Below are 20,971 nucleotides of genomic sequence, written 5' to 3'. Positions count from 1 at the left end.
ATGTGCCTCTAACACTAAATGTCGAGGTGGCAGATTTCTCAGTTGCATAAATCATTGCCAGGAAGTCATGTAACATACATACTCACCTTCAGTTTTATCTTGGGAAAGTGAAACAGCTTCCTCTTACTCATGCTGAGGAGCTTTTATTGATAAGTACAGTTGCGTTATGAATCAGCTGTTGTGGTGTGGCCTGTCACTTCTCGGGACGTACCTCAGGGTGGGACTCCCCCCTAAACTCCCTCATCTCCTCTGAAGCGGCTTTTCCCTACTGACGAACGAGGGTTTAAAGGACTCTGTGGATTCTCTGGTAAATCCAGAAGGCCGGGGCACTTATCCCATGAATGCTGTGCCCCTGTCTGAGGCCTGTTTGATCTACTTCAGAAATGCTAAAGACGTGCTATGTGTGCAGGAGGTAATGCTCAGTCAAGTTACCAGTTCAGTTTATTGTATGAAGCCTGATGACTTCCCATATGGATTTACTGCTGAGTTGTGCATGGACCCAATTAATTAATATGTTTCAGGGAGTGTCTTCTCAGTTGTTACATTTATTAATGGAAATGTAATGTATTTGGTTATGTAATAGCAAGTTGAATTTTTGGTATTCTCTTTACAATAGGATTCAGAAAAAAAATATCTTTTCTTCACTGTAGTCAAGCCAACTCCTTGTGATTCTCCCAAATTGTGTTATCTCTCACATCTTCACACCACTGCACATGCTGTTCCCTCACACTCCACATGCAAGCCTGTTAGACTCTTACTGGTTAAAGAACATTGAGGATCAAGCACTGTTTCCTTCCTAAACTCATCCATCCACCCATCCATCCTCCATCTATCCATTCAATAAGAGCTTAATAAGCAACAGTTAAGAGGCAGAGCTGTGCTGGGCCCTGGTGGCAGTCCAATGTAGGACACAGTCGAGGACAGTTACAGCACACATGGATGAATGGATGTACATAAGAGGGAGATTGCACACAGCCAGAGGCAGGGTGGGGAGATGTCAAAAACACACTGTTAAACACAGACAGTAACGGAACAGCCACTGTTCTGCTCACCGACTGTTGGCTTCACTGAGACATAACACTTTCCTCTGCCCTGCTGGGACCCCGCAGCCAAACCCACACATTCTCTGAAGTTCTGAGTTTGTCAACCCGCTTCCAACATAAGCCTAAGCCAAGAGTCATTTTGTTGGGAGGTCAGTTAGAGTAGATTTATAATAAGGAACTTGGGGAATCTCAGGACAGCCATCCTGAGAAGTGAGAAGATCACAGGCTCTCTCTGTCTCTGTCTTTGTCTCTCACTCTTGTTCTTAGCCTGAGCCTGAGAATTTGCTGGTTTTCGCTTTTCTGCAGACCAGTTTTGCTCCAAGGATGATGCCTCCCTGTAAACAAGCTCATGCAAAACTTTGAGAGACCATGGTCCTAATTCTGATTTCAAGCCTAGGTGACCTTACAGATCCTATCCTCGCCATGGGGACAGGTGGGCTGGAGGAGGCAGAGAGAACTGGCTTATGGACAGAACTTCAGGTGGCTCCATGTACCTGGCATCAGCTCAGGGTGTGACGTCATGAGCGATGACATACAGAAGCAAGCAGGTGGCATAAAGATGCCCTGCTTGGGAGCTGGAGCGATTAAAAAGCCAAGTTGTGGAAACACTTCGTATATGTTATGCCGGAGGAGACATTCATCCTCTTCCCCTTTGCTCAGTAAGTATTTGCTGTGTGGGTTTCAGCTTAGCTGTGTCTCCTCTGAAGTCCTGCCTCGACCTCCCCAAACAGGGCTAGCCACGTATGTCTCCCTCCTCTGTGTGCTTGCTGACACTGCTCGTGGCCCACCCTGCATTCCAAGTACCTGTTCACTTTCTATCTCTTTTGCTAGAATATAAGAGGGAAATCTTATGTACCTTTCTCCTAGCACAGGGCCTGGCAGTCTTAGCATCAAGTAAATATTTGTTTAAGTAATAGATAAATCAATGAATGAATAATCAATGAGCGAATAAATCGATGAATGAATGAGAGAAAGAGATAAGTCAAGCCACAGCCATATCCCCTTTCCTTGCTTGAGAGGCCAAGGCTGGCTTTGCTTCTCAGACCAGCTGGAGCATTCTCGAGCCCTAGTCAGTGAGGAATGAACACCCCCCCCGCCCCAACTGGTCTCAGGCCTCAGCCCTGGGATCCGGATGAAAGTTCTCTTCAGACACCTCTCTCCTCCTTGTACCCCACCCACTTCCTACGTGACCACTCTAGATCACTTTCTTCATGTGATTCCCTGTTCTGTCATCTTAATCCTTTCCCTTCTTCACTCGCTTCTCCCTAATTTCCTCCCTTGACTTGTAGAAATGCTTCCTTACCCACGTTCTCATCATTGTATCATCTATGAAGGTTTCTGCACTCCCACCCCGAAGTGTCCATGGCACCCCCATACCACGTTCTACCCTCTGTGTCAGGCACTCTGTGTACATATGATAATCCTGGGCTCCTACAAATAGCAAGAAGAGGCAATCTGTCGTTACAGATTCTGAGACACCCTGCTATTCTGCTTTATTTTACTGACGACCATGATGCTCCTGGTCAGTACCACGATGAAGATGGACATCTCAGATATGCAACACGGCTGAAGGTGAGCCTCTGCTCTGCCCACAGCCTGATGTTTCTCAGGCGGTGCTGACCCGGCAGCCTCATGCTTCCAGCTGCTGTGTCCTTCTCAACCCTTCTCTTGTTCTCACATTTCCCTGGTGGAAGGCATGGCCGTCTCCTGCTGGAGCCCTGCAGGACCTCCTGACCAGAATCTGTGCTCCCCTGGAATCCAATGCAGCAGAACACACAGACGCTCTTCCGGTCCATACCTTCCACTGGCTCCTCCGTTTCACTCAACAGTAAAAACCAGTTTTACACTGGCCTCCATAACTCCACGTGGTCTGTTCCCACCTCAGCCCTTACCTCTCTGGCTGTATCTTCTAGACCTTCCACCCCACCCACTCACTTCTGTGGCCTCAAGAAGCCCTGCAAACCAAGGACCGTGGGTTCACTCCTTGCTGAGTCATAGGTAGAAATGACATCAGGTAGAGTTGTCGCACAAAGGAAGCTTTATTTGCAGTGAGTAAAGAGATCATGGAGAATGGCTTCCGGAGCTGGGGCTCCCAAGTGGGGGCAAGTGGGTTTCTTTTATTTAGGTTGGATACAGAAGTGGGTGTAAGGTCTGGCACACACAGGAAACATGTGTATACCCATGTCGTATGTTCATGAGGCTCATGTGCTGCTCCAGGGGCCAAGACGTGGGCACTATAATGAGGAAGAGGTAACTGTCAGATACTCCATGGCCCCTCCCTGCAGTTGTGAGTTGGTGGTCCAGCCCCGATGGCTGCAGGGGCTCTACCTGGGTTTTGCCTCAGAAAGATAAGGTTAACATTCCTGTGATGAAGAGGGAGGACCAGGGGGAGTCCTGCTGGTGACACTTTCCATCTCAAGAGCCCTATGGGGCCTGGTCTCAATCCTGCAAAAACAACTCAAGAATGTGCATTAGGTCAGTCTTTACTTTTGAAACAGCGCTGAGGTTTGACCACTGATTATTGTCTCTGATGTCGTTTAGGCTATTTGCTGGCCCAGCAGAGACTGATCATTTTTGGACTCCCTTTGTTTTTGTTTTTGTTTTTTGTTTTTGTTTTTGTTTTTGTTTTTGTTTTACAATACTTAATGACTGGGGTTTTCACATTCCTTTGTTCTAACAGCTCCTAGGAAGCTCTGCAAGTAGTGTGCTGGACGAGTAGAGCTGGTCAGGCACAGATCACAGAGAATAGCTGGGGATCGAAAGTGACTTGCTATATTCTGAAAGCTGTGTCCTGTCTTTCTGTTTCTGGGGAAAAAAGCTCACACTGACCATGTAAATTATGCTGCAACCCACCACCACCCTCGGCCTCCTTCATTTGAATTCCCTTAACTCTATGTTTTATCCATCGACAGATGAATGGATAAAGAAGCTGTGGTCTATGTATACAATGGAATATTCCTCAGCCATTAGAAACGACAAATACCCACCATTTGCTTTGATGTGGAGGGAACTGGAGGGTATTATGCTGAGTGAAGTAAGTCAATTGGAGGACAAACATTAGATGGTCTCATTCATTTGGGGAATATAAAAAATAGTGAAAGGGAATAAAGGGGAAAGGAGAGAAAATGAGTGGGAAATATCAGAGAAGGTGACAGAACATGAGAGACTCCTAACCCTGGGAAATGAACTAGGGGGGTGGAAGGGGAGGTGGGCGGGGGTTGGGGGTGACTGGGTGGCAGGCACTGAGAGGGGCACTTGATGGGATGAACACTGGGTGTTATGCTATATGTTGGCAAATTGAACTCCAATAAAAAAATAATAATTAAAAAAAAAAAAAAAAACTCTACAGCAGCCCCAGTGGCGCAACAGTTTAGTGCCGCCTACAGCCCAGGGTGTGATCCTGGAGACCCGGGATGGAGTCCCACGTCGGGCTCCCTGCATGGAGCCTGCTTCTCCCTCTGCCTGTGTCTCTGCCTCTCCCTCTCTCTGAATAAATAAATAAATCTTAAAAAAAAAACTCTCCAATTGACTTACTTCACTCAGCATAATACCCTCCAGTTCCATCCACGTTGAAGCAAATGGTGGGTATTTGTCGTTTCTAATGGCTGAGGAATATTCCATTGTATACATAGAGCACAGCTTCTTTATCCATTCATCTTTCGATGGACACCGAGGCTCCTTCCACAGTCTGGCTATTGTGGACATTGCTGCTAGAAACATCGGGGTGCAGGTGGACCTGGAGGGTATTATGCTGAGTGAAGTAAATCAATCGGAGAAGGACAAACAGTGTATGTTCTCATTCATTTGGGGAATATAAATAATAGTGAAAGGGAATAGAAGGGAAGGGAGAAGAAATGTGTAGGAAATATCAGAAAGGGAGACAGAACATGAAGACTCCTAACTCTGGGAAATGAACTAGGGGTGGTGGAAGGGGAGGAGGGCGGGGGGTGGGGGTGACTGGGTGACGGGCACTGAGGGGGGCACTTGACGGGATGAGCACTGGGTGTTATTCTGTATGTTGGTAAATTGAACACCAATAAAAAATAAATTTGTTAAAAAATAATAAAAAAAGATAGGAAAAAAACCATTAATATCTATAGATATCTATAAATATCTATAAATATATCTATAAATATCTATCTATAACCATTAATATCTATTAATATCTATAAACCATATCTATCTATAAATTTATGTTAAATAAATTATAGTGCATTAATAAAATGCAACACCTTTAATCTAGTTAAAAATGATATTGCAGATAAATATCCATTAGCATTGATAGATATTTATGATGTATGGTTAAGTAAAAAATTCAAGTTACTAAGCAGAATATAATATTGACACTAATATATATGATGGAAAAATGTGTGGAAATAAGTTTGTGAAAGTATTAACAGTAGTTCTCTTTAAGAGGTGTGCTTGTGGGAGATTTTAAATTTATTTCACCTTTTGACTTATCTGTAGATTCTCATTTTTCTATGGTCAAAATGTATTGTCTTTGTAATAATTAAAAAAAAAAAGATAAACAAACAAAAAAAACTCTACGTTTTTTCTTCTTTCCAGAGCATGTATCCCCATCTCACATACGGTACAGTGTATTTATAGTCTATAATTCTAATTCTTATCTGCCTGCCTCATGAATGTAAGTCCTAAGAAGACAAAGATCTGTGTTCTGTTCTCTGATGAGTGCAAGCTCTCAGCAGCGTGCTTACGTGTAGGGACGGCCTGGGAGGTATTGCTAAGAGTGAGTGAGCAAAGAAACTAGTGAACGTCTCCTACCGTGTCCGCCCTTTATGTTATCTCCGAATCAGTGGTACCTTCCCCAGACTGTGAGCCCCAGAAGGGTAGGCAACATTTCTGTCCTCTCCTAGCAGAGCAAATTTTGACCTCAGTTTCTGCAAACTGTAGTCTTGTGGCTGTGACTCCCTTTATGCATTTATCACTCACTCACAGGGATGTCATTTGAGCCTGATTAGTCACAAGATGGCTGTGGGCTGAGAATGCTGACAAAAGATGCTCTGCTTCACATTAAATGGTGACATATTAGGGCTTTGTGGGAAAAGAAATTCAAAACAAGTGAACATACAAAAAAGTTTAAGGGTTACATTGTCATTGTCAGATGCAGAACTTGAATGAGGTTCTGTGACAAGTCTACAAAATATTCTCATGCCTTCAGAAACCTCCTTGTGGTCTCACTAGTCACATGTCACCTCAGTCCCTCAGGAGGGGCTCCACACTGTGCATTTGTGAGTCACCACGCCACTCCCTGTGGTATCGGGTTTTGCAGTGATTTCTTAATGAATTAATCCCATTGGTAAATCATCAGATTTTCTTGAATTATGACATGACTACTTTATTAATAACGGATCTTATTCCTATTCACTGAGATGCACATGAAATATTCTAGTACATGCTTAACATTCCTCATCTAAATGGAAAAAACAGCACTTACAGGAGCTTCTCAAGCGATAAGTCTTTGACTTTTGAATGTCTGTATCATGCAGCCCCTTGTCAGTCAGGTCAACTGACCTGCTGTCCACCACCAGCCCCTTCCTCTCTCTTTTTCAGCTTCTGCCTTATTTCCCCTGTAGGTCTTTGCTTTGCTCCTCATCTTCCCTCCTTGCCATTAATCACTTTGATCAATTCATGCCAACATTCAGAGTAGGGGACAGCAGAGAGCACCAAACCCCAGAGTGGGGTCAGGAGCTCTGGCTCTGCCGCTTCTCTGCATGACCTTGAGGATGGGACCCAGTCTTTCTGAGTGGCAGCAATCCTATTTGTAAAACTGGTTTAGTAAACGCTGGGACACCTGCACCCCGATGTTTATAGCAGCAATGTCCACAATAGCCAAACTGTGGAAGGAGCCTCGGTGTCCATCGAAAGATGAATGGATAAAGAAGATGTGGTCTATGTATACAATGGAATATTGCTCAGCCATTAGAAATGACAAATACCCACCATTTGCTTTGACGTGGATGGAACTGGAGGGTATTATGCTGAGTGAAGTAAGTCAATCGGAGAAGGACAAACATTGTATGGTCTCATTCATTTGGGGAATATAAATAATAGTGAAAGGGAATAGAAGGGAAGGGAGAAGAAATAGGTAGGAAATATCAGAAAGGGAGACAGAACATAAAGACTCCTAACTCTGGGAAACGAACTAGGGGTGGTGGAAGGGGAGGAGGGCGGGGGGTGGGGGTGACTGTGTGATGGGCACTGAGGGGGGCACTTGGGATGAGCACTGGGTGTTATTCTGTATGTTGGCAAATTGAACACCAATAAAAAATAAATTTATTATTTAAAAAAAATAAAATAAAATCTAGAAAAAAATGGTTTAGTAATACCTACCTTGTAAATGAGAATTAAAAGACATATTATACGTAGGGATGTCTGGATGGCTCAACGGTTGCGCCTCTGCCTTTGGCTCAGGTCGTGATCCCGGGATCCAGGATAGAGTGCGCATCGGGCTCCCTGCGAGGAGTCTGCTTCTCCCTCTGCCTGTTTCTTTGCCTCTTTCTCTCAGTCTGTATCTCTCATGAATAAATAAAATAAATCTTAAAAAAAGACATAATATATGTAAAGTATTTGTTTCTTTTCTGCATTAAAATAGGACTGGAAATATATGACAACCTTTCAGTTGGATTTGTTAATGCCTGAACACAGCTTGTTTTGCATGCCTATCAGTACAGTTTTACTTGCATCGTAATTAACATTCAATTCATAAAAAAATAAATCTTAAGGTTTCTTAAGACTTTAAAGTCAACATTCTAATCTTGTTATTCTGTTTTTTAATCTAGGAAATGTATTTAACATAATTATAATCACTTTCATTAGCTTTTTGATGGATAGTTGATGGATTCGTATGGTTAAAATTTTCAAATATCTTAAACATTTAATGCTATTTGCATTCATAAATATTTTCATCAACACTTCAAATTACGATTATGATATTAAAATAGCTGATTCTTCCAAATAATCCAAATCTATCTGTGCAGACTTAAAATCAGAGTATTTCTAAGTGTTTAAGAAATTCTTATTAATAAAGGGAAGAATTGAATTAATTCTAATCTGAAATCCAGGTTAACACTTTCTTATAATTAATGCCTGCCAATGTCTTCAATTGTACAGAAAATTGTTTTCATAAATTATTCATGCAGCATTGTAATAGTTTCAGCATGCTCTTCCCACTGTTTCTTCTCATGATAGGGGTCACAACTGATTTCCATGTCACTTCTGAGACAGCAACCCATCTGTAAGAAAGGGAGAGATTCTGTACCCTCTTTACTCTTTATTTTCTTGTGGGTTTTAAATCCAAGTACTCATCTAATTCCCAGCTCCTGCTTTTCCCCCTCACCCTCCAATCTAGCATCACTTCCTGCAATGCAGATGTACTCTACAGTCCTAAGGCAAGAGAAATCAAGCCAGTTCTTGAACAGCATCCTGGGATTCAGCATCACGTCACCATCAGGGCTGGACTTGTCCTAACACGGGTTACAAGCCTGGTCCCTAGCACTTGGCCTCTACTTGGTGTCAAGAAACAAGGGTGGATGGCTTGTCAGCATACAAACATAACTCCAGGCCTTCAGGAACAAGATTGCTTGGGGAAATGTATACAGGAGAATGGTAGCAGGTGGGAGATTCCCCATGGTTTTTTATAATTTAGGATGGCTCAGGGGAATTGAGAGAGAACAGATCTCAGAAACGATGCAAGAACCTTGGCCCCTGGGCTGGAAATTTTAAATGCAGGATTGAGGAAGAATCAACTTCCTCTCCTTGGGGTCATGCAATACGGTATAGCACAACCTCTAGCTCTGAAACAGAGTCAAAACTAAGTGAGATAAGGCCATCCAGGCTGATTTATTGCCTGTTATTCTAGACAAAGTAAGAACATGATCTTTGGAACCAGGAAGGAATGAAATCAGGTCCTGACTCTGCTAATTTGCATGTCCCCATGGCAGAGTCCCCAAGTCACTCTGAACTTCTACTTCTGCATGATGGAAACAAGCCACTGAGACAACAGCCCTTCCAAGGACTAAGCGAACACTTTGCCTCAAGCCCCTCATGTAGGGCCTGGCAAAAACCATGTATTCAGCCAATAAACAGTTGTTTGCTGCCATTTCCCCAACCAGGAAAAGACATAAAGAGAAACCAGGAATCGAGTCTGTCAGTACCAGGAATGTGTGTACTGCTTCCTTCATGCCTAGCCCAACTCCTCCAAAGAATTATCTGCACCTAGTACTTCCCCTTTGCCACCTGTCCAAACATCTTTGTGGAGGACAGACAGGGCTTTCTGCCTCAGGATCCACCCCCGCCCCACTGTAACACATCTGGGTGACATGACTTCTCTTTGTTTTCCAGAATGCCCCAGGATGTGACCGTTCTAGGATGCTCCCTCAATGACAGACAATCCAAATAGGTGGCTCACAGTGTGGTTTGCGGTTGCACAGTGGCCTCCATAGGCGTGATGCCTGGAACTGCTGGAGGTGGCATGCTGCAGTGGGGACAGCCCCCCTGAGGCTCAGCTCCCACACGGGCAAGGGCCAGGCCAGAGGACGGTAAGGCAGCCAGAGCCACGGCCCCCCACAGCTACACCTGCATCATTACTGTGCTTTTAACGAATATCAATCAGCCAACTCCTATATTGTTATTTTCATTGTTTTGGTTTTTAAAATTTTTCCAGCTTTATGGAGGTATGATTGACAAATAAAAATTGTATATTTTGAGAGTGTCCAGTATGGTGTTTTGATATGTGAACACATGCAATGATTACTACAGTCAAGCCACTTAGTACATCTGCCACCACACATAGTAACCTTTTCTCCTGCGGGTGAGTGGGGAGAATATTTAACATCTCCCCTCAGCAAAATTCAAGTCTACAATACATATTTAGTGACTGTGGTCACCATGCTGTGCATTACCTCTCTAGAACTTATCATCTTAACCTAAATTCTCTATCCTATCGCCAACATCTTCCCAATTCTTACCTTTCCTCACAAAGCTGTGTGTCTCCAAGTCATCCCCCAGCTCAGCAAATGCTGCCATCATTTGTGACATTTGTCCTTCTGCTCTGGGAAGCTGGAAATTATATGGCCTCTTCCCTCTTCCTTCTCCCCCGTAGAGTCCTGCCATCTTGCGTATACTCATCAGGCTAGGCAGTGTGACTGCGTTAGTCCAGGCATGATCCCTTCCCCCATGTCTACACCTTCCCTCAAAACCTCCTCCACTGCCATTCCCTCTAAAGTTCTAAGACAACCCAGGGAAGGGTAGGTCCTCTTGTTATTATATTGAAGACATTGATGGTTTTCCTTTATGATTCTTTTTTAAAATATTTTATTTATTTATTCATGAGAGACATAGAGAGAGAGAGGCAGAGACACAGGTAGAGGGAGAAGCAGGCTTCATGCAGGGAGCCCGACATAGGACTCAATCATGGGACTCCAGGATCAGGCCCTGGGCCAAAGGCAGGCCCTAAACTGCTAAGTCACCCAGGGATGCCCTTCCTTTATGATTCTTATTAAATTTAGAGTTGCATGTATGTATTTGTGGTTATTTGCACATACTTTTTCTTGCTGAGTTATAATCTTGATGAAGGCAGGGGCTGTGTCATGCTCCTATGCATACAACCCAGCACAATGCCTGGCACGTGGAATATGAATACGATTAATTTCTTATTCTCAAATGAATGAAAAGTTAGAGTGCGAATGAGCTCTTACTGCATAGAGGATATTGTGCTAGACAAGTTAGTTAGGGGAGATATATCTTAGGATAAGCATTTGCTCATGGGCTTTTAGCATGGACAAATACAAAATGAGTGCAAGAGGATATTTTCACATGTGCAGTGGACATGAGCAAACCTATTTGTGAGGGCAGGCAAAGGAGTCTACTGGGGGTATAAAAGTAGAAGGAAAAGATAAAGAACAGGTTTGATTTTCTCCACTTGAAAAATGAAGTATGTGAACCAGGTGATTGACGATAATTCTGAAATGCTGCTTCCCAGTTTTTCCTAGAGCCTGCCCTGCAAGGTGACAACTTCCCTAGGTCTTTCTCCTAGGGTATATTAGGAGCACACATGATGGCTGAATGGTGGAAATAGGGACACTTGTTTGCAGGGTGCTTGGTAAGGGCACATATACATTGTCTTCAGGTCTGGACGAGCCCATTGTGAGGCTTCAGCCATAGAGACCCAAGTCCTAACACCACTGGTCAATGATCTTGGGCTGTCTGCTGTCTAGTCCACACTGAACCCAGGTTTCTTTTCTTTTTTTTTTTATTTACTTATGATAGTCACACACACACAGAGAGAGAGAGAGAGAGGCAGAGACACAGGCAGAGGGAGAAGCAGGCTCCATGCACTGGGAGCCCGATGCGGGACTTGATCCCGGGTCTCCAGGATCGCGCCCTGGGCCAAAGGCAGGTGCTAAACCGCTGCGCCACCCAGGGATCCCTGAACCCAGGTTTCTGAGGACAACTTGTTTTTGAAACAAAATGATAAAATAACTGACCAATTCTCTTTATTAAATAACAAGTAAATAGTCTATATACAGTCACTGGTCTTGCACATGAGTGCTTCCCCTTCTGTGGAAGTTATCCCATGTGATCAAAGCACCAGCTCAGCAGCATGCTCAAATGTCCAATAATAATGTGAATTGGCCAGCAAGACATGCAGGTGACCCTCATACTGTCAGTCACCATACATGCAGAAGAAAACAAACCAGCTCAATTCACAAAGATTTAGGTAAAGACTTATTAGCTTCATTTCAAATGACTGTGTTGTGCATCTCAGCAGCTCAACAATTCAACCAGCTGTTGCTCTTCAAAACATGTGTCACTTTCTTTGCATTTGGGTCAAACTCCAACTGTGAAGATCCATTGAAGAAATAGTAAAACCCTGGAAACATGGACAAGGGAAATGAGATATTTTTTCCAAGAAATAAATTTGGCAACATATAAAACTCAGAATAATAGATAATTAAAATTGCTAAGTGATTAGAGTTTTACTATGTGCAGGGACAATGATAAGCATTTTATATGATTGTCTTTTCATTTCTTTCTGCAATAACCCTATGAGGGAAGCATTATCTAACTCCATTCTACAGATAAGCAAGTGGAGAGTCAACTTATGTTTGCCCAAGGTCACTCAGTGAGCAAAGGCTGGAGACAGCCTCCCAGCACTGCCTAAAGGCAAAGCCAGGCTCAACTTACTAGGTTATTCTGCTTTCAGTCTGACAAAACTCTGCTTCTTTGGATACTATGATCTCTTTATTTTCTTTTCCCCAATAGTCCTCCTCCCCTTTCCTCACATTACAGCCTGAGGGTCATTTCTGGTCCCAGAGAAGCATGGAAACTCCTTCAGAACACCAGAGAGCCATTTATGGCTCTGCCATTATGGTGCTTGGGTTACCTTTCAATAAGGATCACCAGCTTCCAGCCTTGAGCAGGAAAAAAATCTAAATTTTTCATTTTTATTTTTTTGAAAGATTTATTTATTTATTTTAGAGAGAGAGAGAGCATGAGTGGGAGAAGCAGAGGGAGAGGGAGAGAAAGAATCTCAAGTAGACTCCCCACTGAGCACAGAGCCGCTGTAGGGCTCCATTCCACGATGCTGAAATCATGACCTGAGCTGAAACCTAGAGTCAGATACTCAATCTGCTGTGCCACCTAGGTGCCCCCCAAAATTACTTTTTTCAAACTTTGGGTGCATGAAGAAGCAATTATTTACAACTGACCAGTGTGGGCAATGACTGACCACTCAGGGCAATCTCCCTGGGAATGAGTAGTTATAGCAAGATGGAGTGGAAGGGAAAGCCAGCCAGTGTGAAACCTAGCCACACCACTTGAGGGAATTTTTTTTTTTTCACTTGAGGGGATTTTTATACCTGCTTGGTAATTTGAAAAGTCTAGATGTAAGGAAGTGACACTCGAGCACTTCAGGTTTTTTCTGCATATTCAAAATAGAGATTTGTGTTAATTGTCTTTATAATTCAAATCAATGTATTATATGAAGTGGTCATATAACTGGTATGGAATTAGTAAATTGAAATCTGGGAGAGAGGAAGGAACTGATTAAAGAAAATCTGTCATTACATGGGCCGCATGGGTGGCTCAGTCTCTTAAGCGTCTGACTCGATTTTGGCTCAGATCTTGATTTCCAGGTCATGAGATCAAGCCCTGCATTGGGCCCTGCGCTCATCGGGAAGTCTGCTTGAGTTTCTCTCCCTCTGCCTCTTCCTCAGTCATTCTCTGTCTCAACTAAATAAATAAATCTTAAAAAGAGAAACTCTGTCTTACAAATTAATCCAATTGTCCCTCTGCTACCATACAATGTTTCAAGCAACCCATTGCCAACAAAACAATGTCCTCTTACCAAATGCTTCAAATGCAGCATCGACCTTCGAGTCAACCCCTGGAAAGTCTTCTGCTATTTGCTTGGGAAAGCCTGGCTCCATGGATTGTCTCTTCTCATCATATCTGCATCCAGTAAAAGAAACACAGCACAGCATCACACAGAGGCCAAGTTAACGAAATTCTTTTTTTTTTTTTTTAGAAATTTTTTAAAAGATTCATTTATTTATTTATGATAGACACACACAGAGAGAGAGAGAGAGAGAGAGAGAGAGAGAGGCAGAGACACAGGCAGAGGGAGAAGCAGGCTCCATGCCGGAAGCCCTACACAGGACTCGATCCCAGGACTCCAGGATCACGCCCTGGGCCAAAGGCAGGTGCCAAACCGCTGAGCCACCCAGGGATTCCCAAGTTACTGAAATTCTTAAGTCATGTTTGGTTTAATGTAGAATTCTAGTAAGCTTCCCAAGCACCACAAATAAATGTCAAACATGTTAAGTATTACAGAAATATGTGCCTTTAATGGTATTGCAAACTTATTTCTGAGAACTGTATCTCCACCAGGAGCAGAGGTAACATCCTGATCCAGCAGATGCTGTCTGTTATCATACATCTAAGTCTGGACAGAAAGAACATTAGTTATCTTTCTATTGCAAAGACATGAAGGTATGAACAGATGAATTGGCTCATTCATCTCAAATACAGATTTCAAGTTCTCTACCACACTTAGCTCGTATATGTCCTCTGTACCCTGCACATCTGGATTTCCTATGGCAGCCTCTTAGGAAAAGGCAGAGATAAGGAAAGCACAGTGAATGTATTTCAGACTCACTGACTGGACATTGGTTCGTCCACCCAGTCGTCTGGGCAGATGGCCCAGGAATTAGCCTCTGTGAGTCTTGGGTTCTAGCCATAAAACTGGACCACTCTTGCTCATCATCCTCTGAAACAGGCAGCACTAATGAGAGCATGAGGTTAAGGGAAGCCCTGAAGAATCATCTAGTTAAGTGGGGAAGATGAGGCAAATACCCACAGAGATGATGAGTCCATGGGAAAAGAATGTTAACTTGTGGCCTGGATTCTTGAGGCTTCTTTCAAAAAAATCCAAGCCCATCTAGGTTTGGAGTCCAGGAACAGAGCTCCACAGGGTGGTGGGATCTGAGGCAGGTCTTGAAAGGTGAGTGGGTTGGTGGGGGTGGATTTGTGGGGGCTGGGGGCAGAGGAGAGAAGAGGCCCTCCAGGCAGGTGGGGCAGTTCCAGCAGGAAGCTCCTGCCTGCTGCTCACAGGCTTAAGGCAGAAGTGAGGCAGAGGCCTCTGTGACCAGCGCTGCTGCCTTTGAAAGCAAGTGTGACCCCATCCTTCATACTGGAAGGGAGGTCACGCTGAGAGTGACCTGCAGGTTTCCTCCGGGGTTGGGGGGGGGAAAGAGAAGATAATTTCCCTAATGGGGTTCATACAAAGCCATCCCAACCACATCTTACCGCCAGTATTTGTCTCCTACGAAGAAGTACGTTTTCTTTTTTTCCTTATCAAAAACAGCTGCATCAATTTTCCTCACGGTTGGAGGGAAACCCAGGGTGTGGATGCCTTTTGGATAACCGGCTTGTACCTCAGTTCCTCTCATGGCCCAGAACTGATTTCCTGTTAAGAAAATAATTCAGAGTCACACTGAATTTATAACAGTCGAGTCTGAGTTTTAGAAAATATTTGTCAGCACCTTTGTTTTCATAGTGAAGATTTAATCCCCAGCTCAAAGTGGGCTTCTAACAAAAATTTGCAGATTGAATTAATGAACACAAATCAAAGGAGGGAATTTACAACTTTGAGTGATTTGTATTCCTATGTGCATTTTTATTATCTGTAAAATATAAATAAAATCGTACCAGACCCAGATGTTTTTCACTGTCTTAGAATAATGAAGGAGACACAATTCGTCAAAGTAGAGAAAATTCAAGTCCTATTCAGTTTTCCTGTGAAAGCATTTATTTCAACAAGTTAAAGAAATTATTTAATAATTACCTTTAAAAATGAAAACAATATCCTTGCTAGTCTCTTCATATGCGGCATCCAAGCCTGAAGGAAGGGATGGCCAAAATGAGGAGATTAAATAGAACCCAGGTTCAAGTGTCCTGAGGGATTTTCGCCAAAAATGTCTGAAATACATAAAAAGGGAAATGAAGATTGAAAAACAGATTTTCACCTTTAGCATATTTTTCTCATTGTCTTCCTCACCCATCTTCCTCCCCCCTTTGTGTTCTAGGCTCGAAGGCAGGCAGAAATTAGGGATATCACCAATGGGAAAATATCTTCTTTTTCTTGGGAAGCCTGCACTGGACCTCCAGCCAGAGTATTCCAAACCAGCTTCTTCTAAAGAGAAGGCGACCCAACTGTGCAATAATTAGCAATTCATGCAAACCAATGTAGCTGTCCTCACATCGTTTACAGATTCAAATAGGTAGATGGTGTGTGTACATGCATATGTATATGTCGGTATTTCTGGGGTGATTCTGGAAGTATGTACAGAGTCCTTAGCAGTTGATGGGTGGGGGGATGCCTGGGGAACCCAGTGCCAGAGCAGTGAGGGCTTGCCTTTCACTTTCTTCCTATTTGTGCAGCTTGAATGTGTTATCATGGGCATATTTATCCAGCTGTGAGTAAACTAATTGATTAAATGTAATGCTGTTCTGATGCCATTTTTAAAGGAGACCAAGATAAAATTCGATTCTGATGTTCAACTTGAGCCGTTGAAGAGCAAGCCCAGCTTATAGTGACTGGAAACAACAATAAGAGGACAGGAATCAAATCAAGTCTTTGAAAAAGAGCTTGACACTTTTAGGAGAATGTGGAGGGCGAAGCACTAGATCTCAATGATTTCAAGCTCAGAGAAAACGTTTTTGCTTTCAATATTTAAAAATCTTTATTAAGTCTCTGTTCTCCTTTCTAAACATTGTACACCAAAAGAATAGATAGAGAAATGTAATTTTCTGGTCTGACCTGTCTTTGAAGAACAGGATCTCTCCCCTCAGGGTGCTGATTGCGTCGAAGGACAAAGTGGGGTCACATGCAGCTGGTGTCCCAGGTTCTGGAGGCACAGATTCCGTGGGCACCACGGGGTCACTGGAGGAATCAGAGGGAGGTCCTAAAGGGAACAGATGTGGGGTGCAAACAGAAGGAGAAATGTGATGACAGCCACCCATACACTCTCAGGGTGCTTTGAAATGCATTGCAAATGCTTTATGCAGCATTTTAAAGCTTTCCTGAAGACTATCACTGCAAAGCTACCATGCTTGATTTTTCCAGCATCACTTACCACCATACAGGGACTGGATGCCATTCACATCATCTTGAGAAAGATGGAAGCGGGCCAGATCTGTCAATACATTGTAGACTGGGTACATCAGAGCGCTAGGGTTGGCCGAGTGAAAGAGACCCAGGGAATGGCCAAGCTCATGAGCAGCAACGAGGAATAAATTGGTTCCTAAGTAGGAAATAATAAATAATAGTTACTTCATCCTTAAACACATGTATATCCCCTAAGTCCTCTGTGTATTATACTAGTTTACTTCCTGGAAGTACACAGGGTTTTCTTTGCCTTATTTTTTGGTTAACTGATCAGCTGATTATACACTTCATGGAAAGCCAAGTGTTCTTCAAGGCTCATTCTTGAAATCAATCTTTGAGACAAAATATCCAGCCATGTCCAATCTACCCCCCACTCCTGCCCCAGGCTCTTATTTACTTCCTGAGAACCACGTCCCTTTTCTTATATTCTGGAAGGGAACCAAACCACTTGTTTAGCACATCCATAAATATTTCTCTTCATTTGTCAACGAAAAGCTAAACACTGTTTCAGCATATTAATGTTTGCCAGTTATGGTCTCAGTTAAATGAATCACAATTTATTCATCTCAATTCTGAAATCCTTAAACAACCATATGCCTATTATTTTCCATTGGACTATTGCCTGCATAATTTTTCCACCTCAAGATTATTATTAAGCATATAGTGGGTCTGGAAATATTAGTAATGATAATTGTCATAGATTTTTCAAGATTGGCCTAAAACATAGCATGCCTAATCACGCCTAGCATTTGTCACAAAAGAGATTTTGGCCACACAAACACTAGCTGTATTCATATTTTTCCTTCATATTATTTAAACCCCCCCTCCAAAAAAAAATTAAAAAAATAAAAATAAATAAGTAAACCCAGAATGCTCAAAATTGGAAGTTATTGGATAATTATGTTTGACATGCTAAGTTTACTTTTGTAAGCATTATACATGTAACTTGTGATCCTAGAAAGTCCTCATTAGAGACTTTGCAGTAAGAAGTTGTTGAGTTAAAACAAAGAAATATATCCAACACTAATGTCACATTCATACTGTCTACAGGGATTCTATTTGTGTTTTGATTATAAATCCCAATAAATTTCAGAAGTTATATTATTTCTTTTAGCCAATTGTTTTAAAACTTTGGAAGCCAATCCTCAAAGTATACAGTTAAGAACTGAGAAATGTTCTACTATCTAAAAAATTTGGACATTGTATTTGGGGGCTAGTGCTTTATTTCAGAACAAGTCCATTGAAACTCTTGTTAACCTAGAGACAGTAAAATGCTGATTTACCAGAACAACCCAAACAGGAAAACTCAGCTTCTGACATTTAATTCTCATCTCCATTTTGAAGAGTAAAGAAGAAATTTCCCCCAATGGGATACAAGTGGTATCAAGCACCTGTATTAGTGCAGAATTAATGCAATGCACCATCCCTTGGATGTCTGTAATTTGATATAATGAGAAAATACTCTTAATGATGTTCCTAACCCACACTAGAGCTGTCGTCATCAAAGAAGTACCTAATGATGTTTCCATACTGTGCTGATCAAGACAGAGAATAAACTTTTTAGATATCTGAAAAATGGTTAAAACAAAAATATATTCTACTAACTCTTGAGCCATTTGGAAAATCTGGGAAGCCTGCTTCTTAAAGATTCTTAGCTATTAAGAATTTTCTAAATCTAAAAAAATCACCCACCAAAATCATTCTGAGAGCTGTGTAACTAACCTGATGTATCTCTTGTCCATTGTTCATCATCGTCAAAGTGGGCATCTCCATAAATGCCAGGCCCAGGTGGGTAGGCATGACCCAAAACATTTCCAGGTCCATCAAAAGGGTTAAAGTCTCCATGATCTAACAGAGAAAATGTTTTTATTGGAAAGATAGATAATTAGGATCTCTTTGGAACATCCCCCACCCTCCCGCTCCCTCAACAACGGCAGCTAAATGGACGCGTTTCATGTTTTATTTGTTTTTGTTCCTCTACCTCTAACTGCAAAAGAAATCTTTATGTCAGCCTCTCCTTCATCAGTCCTGGAGAAAGTAAGTGGAGTCACCTCCTTCCAGACATTCAGAGCTTTCTCAATGGCAGAATCAACAGCATCTCTTGGCAAATCTGGTGTATAATTCATAATTCTTTAAGAAAAAAATTGAATGGGTTGTTATTTTCTCCTGTGGTCATAATTTTTAAAATGTCGTTATTATGTGAAAACCTTTGTGGACCCATTACCTGTAAGTAAGGTGAGTTTTCCTCCACTTGGGCATGCCAGGGAAGGTGGTGAAGTCACCGACGTCAGGAACGCCACACCTGGGCCTGCGCATCATCGCCAGGGTGTCCGAGTCCACCTTCCCTGTCACCTCCAACCCGAGGAACTTCTGCATTTCTCGGATTTTTTCAACGACAGGACCACTGTCCCTTCTTCTGACAAATGGTTTCACATCTTTCCCAAGGTTGTAGTAGTTTTCTAGGTATTGCTAATAGGATAATAAGTAGAGTTTTCAGGTCATACTTATGATTTTTAGCCTTTTATAGTAAATGGCAACTGCTGACTTAATCTGTCTACAGTATTCCTCTGGTTTACTGAAATCAAAATAAATGTCATATTCTGTTCAATTCTTCAGTAACAGACTCCTCCTCACTTCTGTTTTATCTTTGTAACCAGAACTTAGTCTACTCCCAAAGCAACGAAAATGAAGCAGAAAATCAAGATAAGTATCTAGTAAACTTAAAGGAGGAGCACAGAGCAAATAGGCTTCTTTGGGCATAATTGTGTATCCCAAGCGCATTTATTCAACTCCCTTGGCTTTCTACTTTATGTGTCTCATGGGGACCTGGCTTAAGGAAAAATGTTGGACAAATCCCTGCCTGCGTCTAAACACGACCCTAGCAATATAAATATCTAGCTAAACTTTCGTTGGGTTAAAATGCCTCAAGAAGTTCCAACCAAGGTACGTTTAATGATGCTCTGCACCTGTTACTCCTGCACCTCAAGCCCCCGTGCCACTGCCGCCACAGTGGTTCCAATCTTAAATAAACACCTAATATTTCTGGCCTTTTTTGTTCCTGTGTGAGAAGAGGCTGCACGGTGGGATAGAAGACTGTCCACATCCCTTACCCTATAGCCCTCGGTCCCTGAACGGCTCCTACACAGTCAGCCTCAAGCATCCCGAGTGTTGGGTGAATGGAAAGCAGAGATGGTTTTCCCACTGCCAGTGCATGTAGGGATGTGTCCGTCACTTACCTGGATGAGTTCCATGCTGTTGTTCTCATCCCCTGCAGCTCTGTCCACTGGATAGGCTGAGCACACAACCCCACAGAAGAGCAGTAGAGCTGGAAGATTCTGCATTTCCACAGTCTCTTCTTGGCTCTATGACGTCTTAGTAGTGCCTTGCTCCCTGCCTACCTTCTTCTGGATGCACTCTCTGGAGCCCTGACTTTTATAGGGCGACAGTGTTGGTTTAGGTCACCCGCAGCTTGACTCATGATTGCTTTCATCCGAGTGGCAGCAGGACCATGTCCAAAATTCCAAATCCAAAGTAGGATGATACAACCTACTTTACTAATTTCTCTCAACCTTTCCAATTTTGCAAATCATAACAGTGATTAAGCTCCAGGAAATGCTTCCTGTCTTTGTAAGAAGAAAACTGGGGCATTTTTTTTTATTATGGAAAAAAAAGTGACCAGAATTTACTAGAAAATTTATGTTTGTATGTTTGAGAGAAGAGGAAAGCTGAGTTGGTAAAAAGTCAGAATAGGTTAGAAGATTTAAACGCAGTTTTATTTTAAGGAAAATATACTTAAAATCAAATGTAATGAGATGTAAGTAAATGAAAAGCTGTGTTTACATAGCTCAAGTCTATACTATTAGATTCTGTTAAAACAGAAGAAATACATCTAGAATAAAATTGGAAGGAAGAGTTTATTTTTTGATTCCTTGATTTGAAATATATGCTATTAGTTTCTGGTTGGATTTGTTAGTTGTTGAGGAGGGAAAGCTTATGGACAGAAGGAAGATTGTGAAGGGGAGGAGGTGTAACCTTTCTCTTCTGGTTTGTCTTCATTCTGTGCCCAATTTATGAGCAGGTGGCAGATCTCTGATGGCCGCCTGGAAATTACTGGTGGAGTTGACATGAAGTGCATCATGCATAGGACCAAAATTCTCTTGCAATCTCTTTCCTTCATCCCTCAGTTCAAATTTGTAGATACTTTGAATTTTATTTTTTTTAAGATTTTATTTATTTATTT

General features: G+C 42.4%; 1 protein-coding gene across 1 annotated transcript; it reads right to left on the bottom strand.

Moving 5' to 3' along the window:
* Positions 1 to 11,561: 11,561 nt before the first annotated feature.
* On the bottom strand, positions 11,562 to 20,118 carry MMP3 (matrix metallopeptidase 3). The gene is made up of 10 exons (XM_041771851.1): positions 19,968 to 20,118; positions 18,956 to 19,200; positions 18,713 to 18,861; positions 18,454 to 18,579; positions 16,700 to 16,867; positions 16,384 to 16,528; positions 15,409 to 15,542; positions 14,871 to 15,030; positions 13,411 to 13,514; positions 11,562 to 11,934 (listed from the first exon to the last, which is right to left on the bottom strand). Exons 1-10 carry the CDS (start codon positions 20,070 to 20,072, stop codon positions 11,834 to 11,836), a joined length of 1,437 nt encoding a protein of 478 aa, XP_041627785.1. The 5' UTR covers positions 20,073 to 20,118; the 3' UTR covers positions 11,562 to 11,833.
* Positions 20,119 to 20,971: the final 853 nt, after the last annotated feature.

Source organism: Vulpes lagopus, chromosome 10 (genome assembly GCF_018345385.1).
Source record: "Vulpes lagopus strain Blue_001 chromosome 10, ASM1834538v1, whole genome shotgun sequence".
Classification (NCBI taxonomy): Eukaryota; Metazoa; Chordata; class Mammalia; order Carnivora; family Canidae; genus Vulpes; species Vulpes lagopus.
The sequence above is the reverse complement of the archived record's forward strand: the minus strand, read 5'-3'. Positions and strand labels throughout refer to the sequence as shown.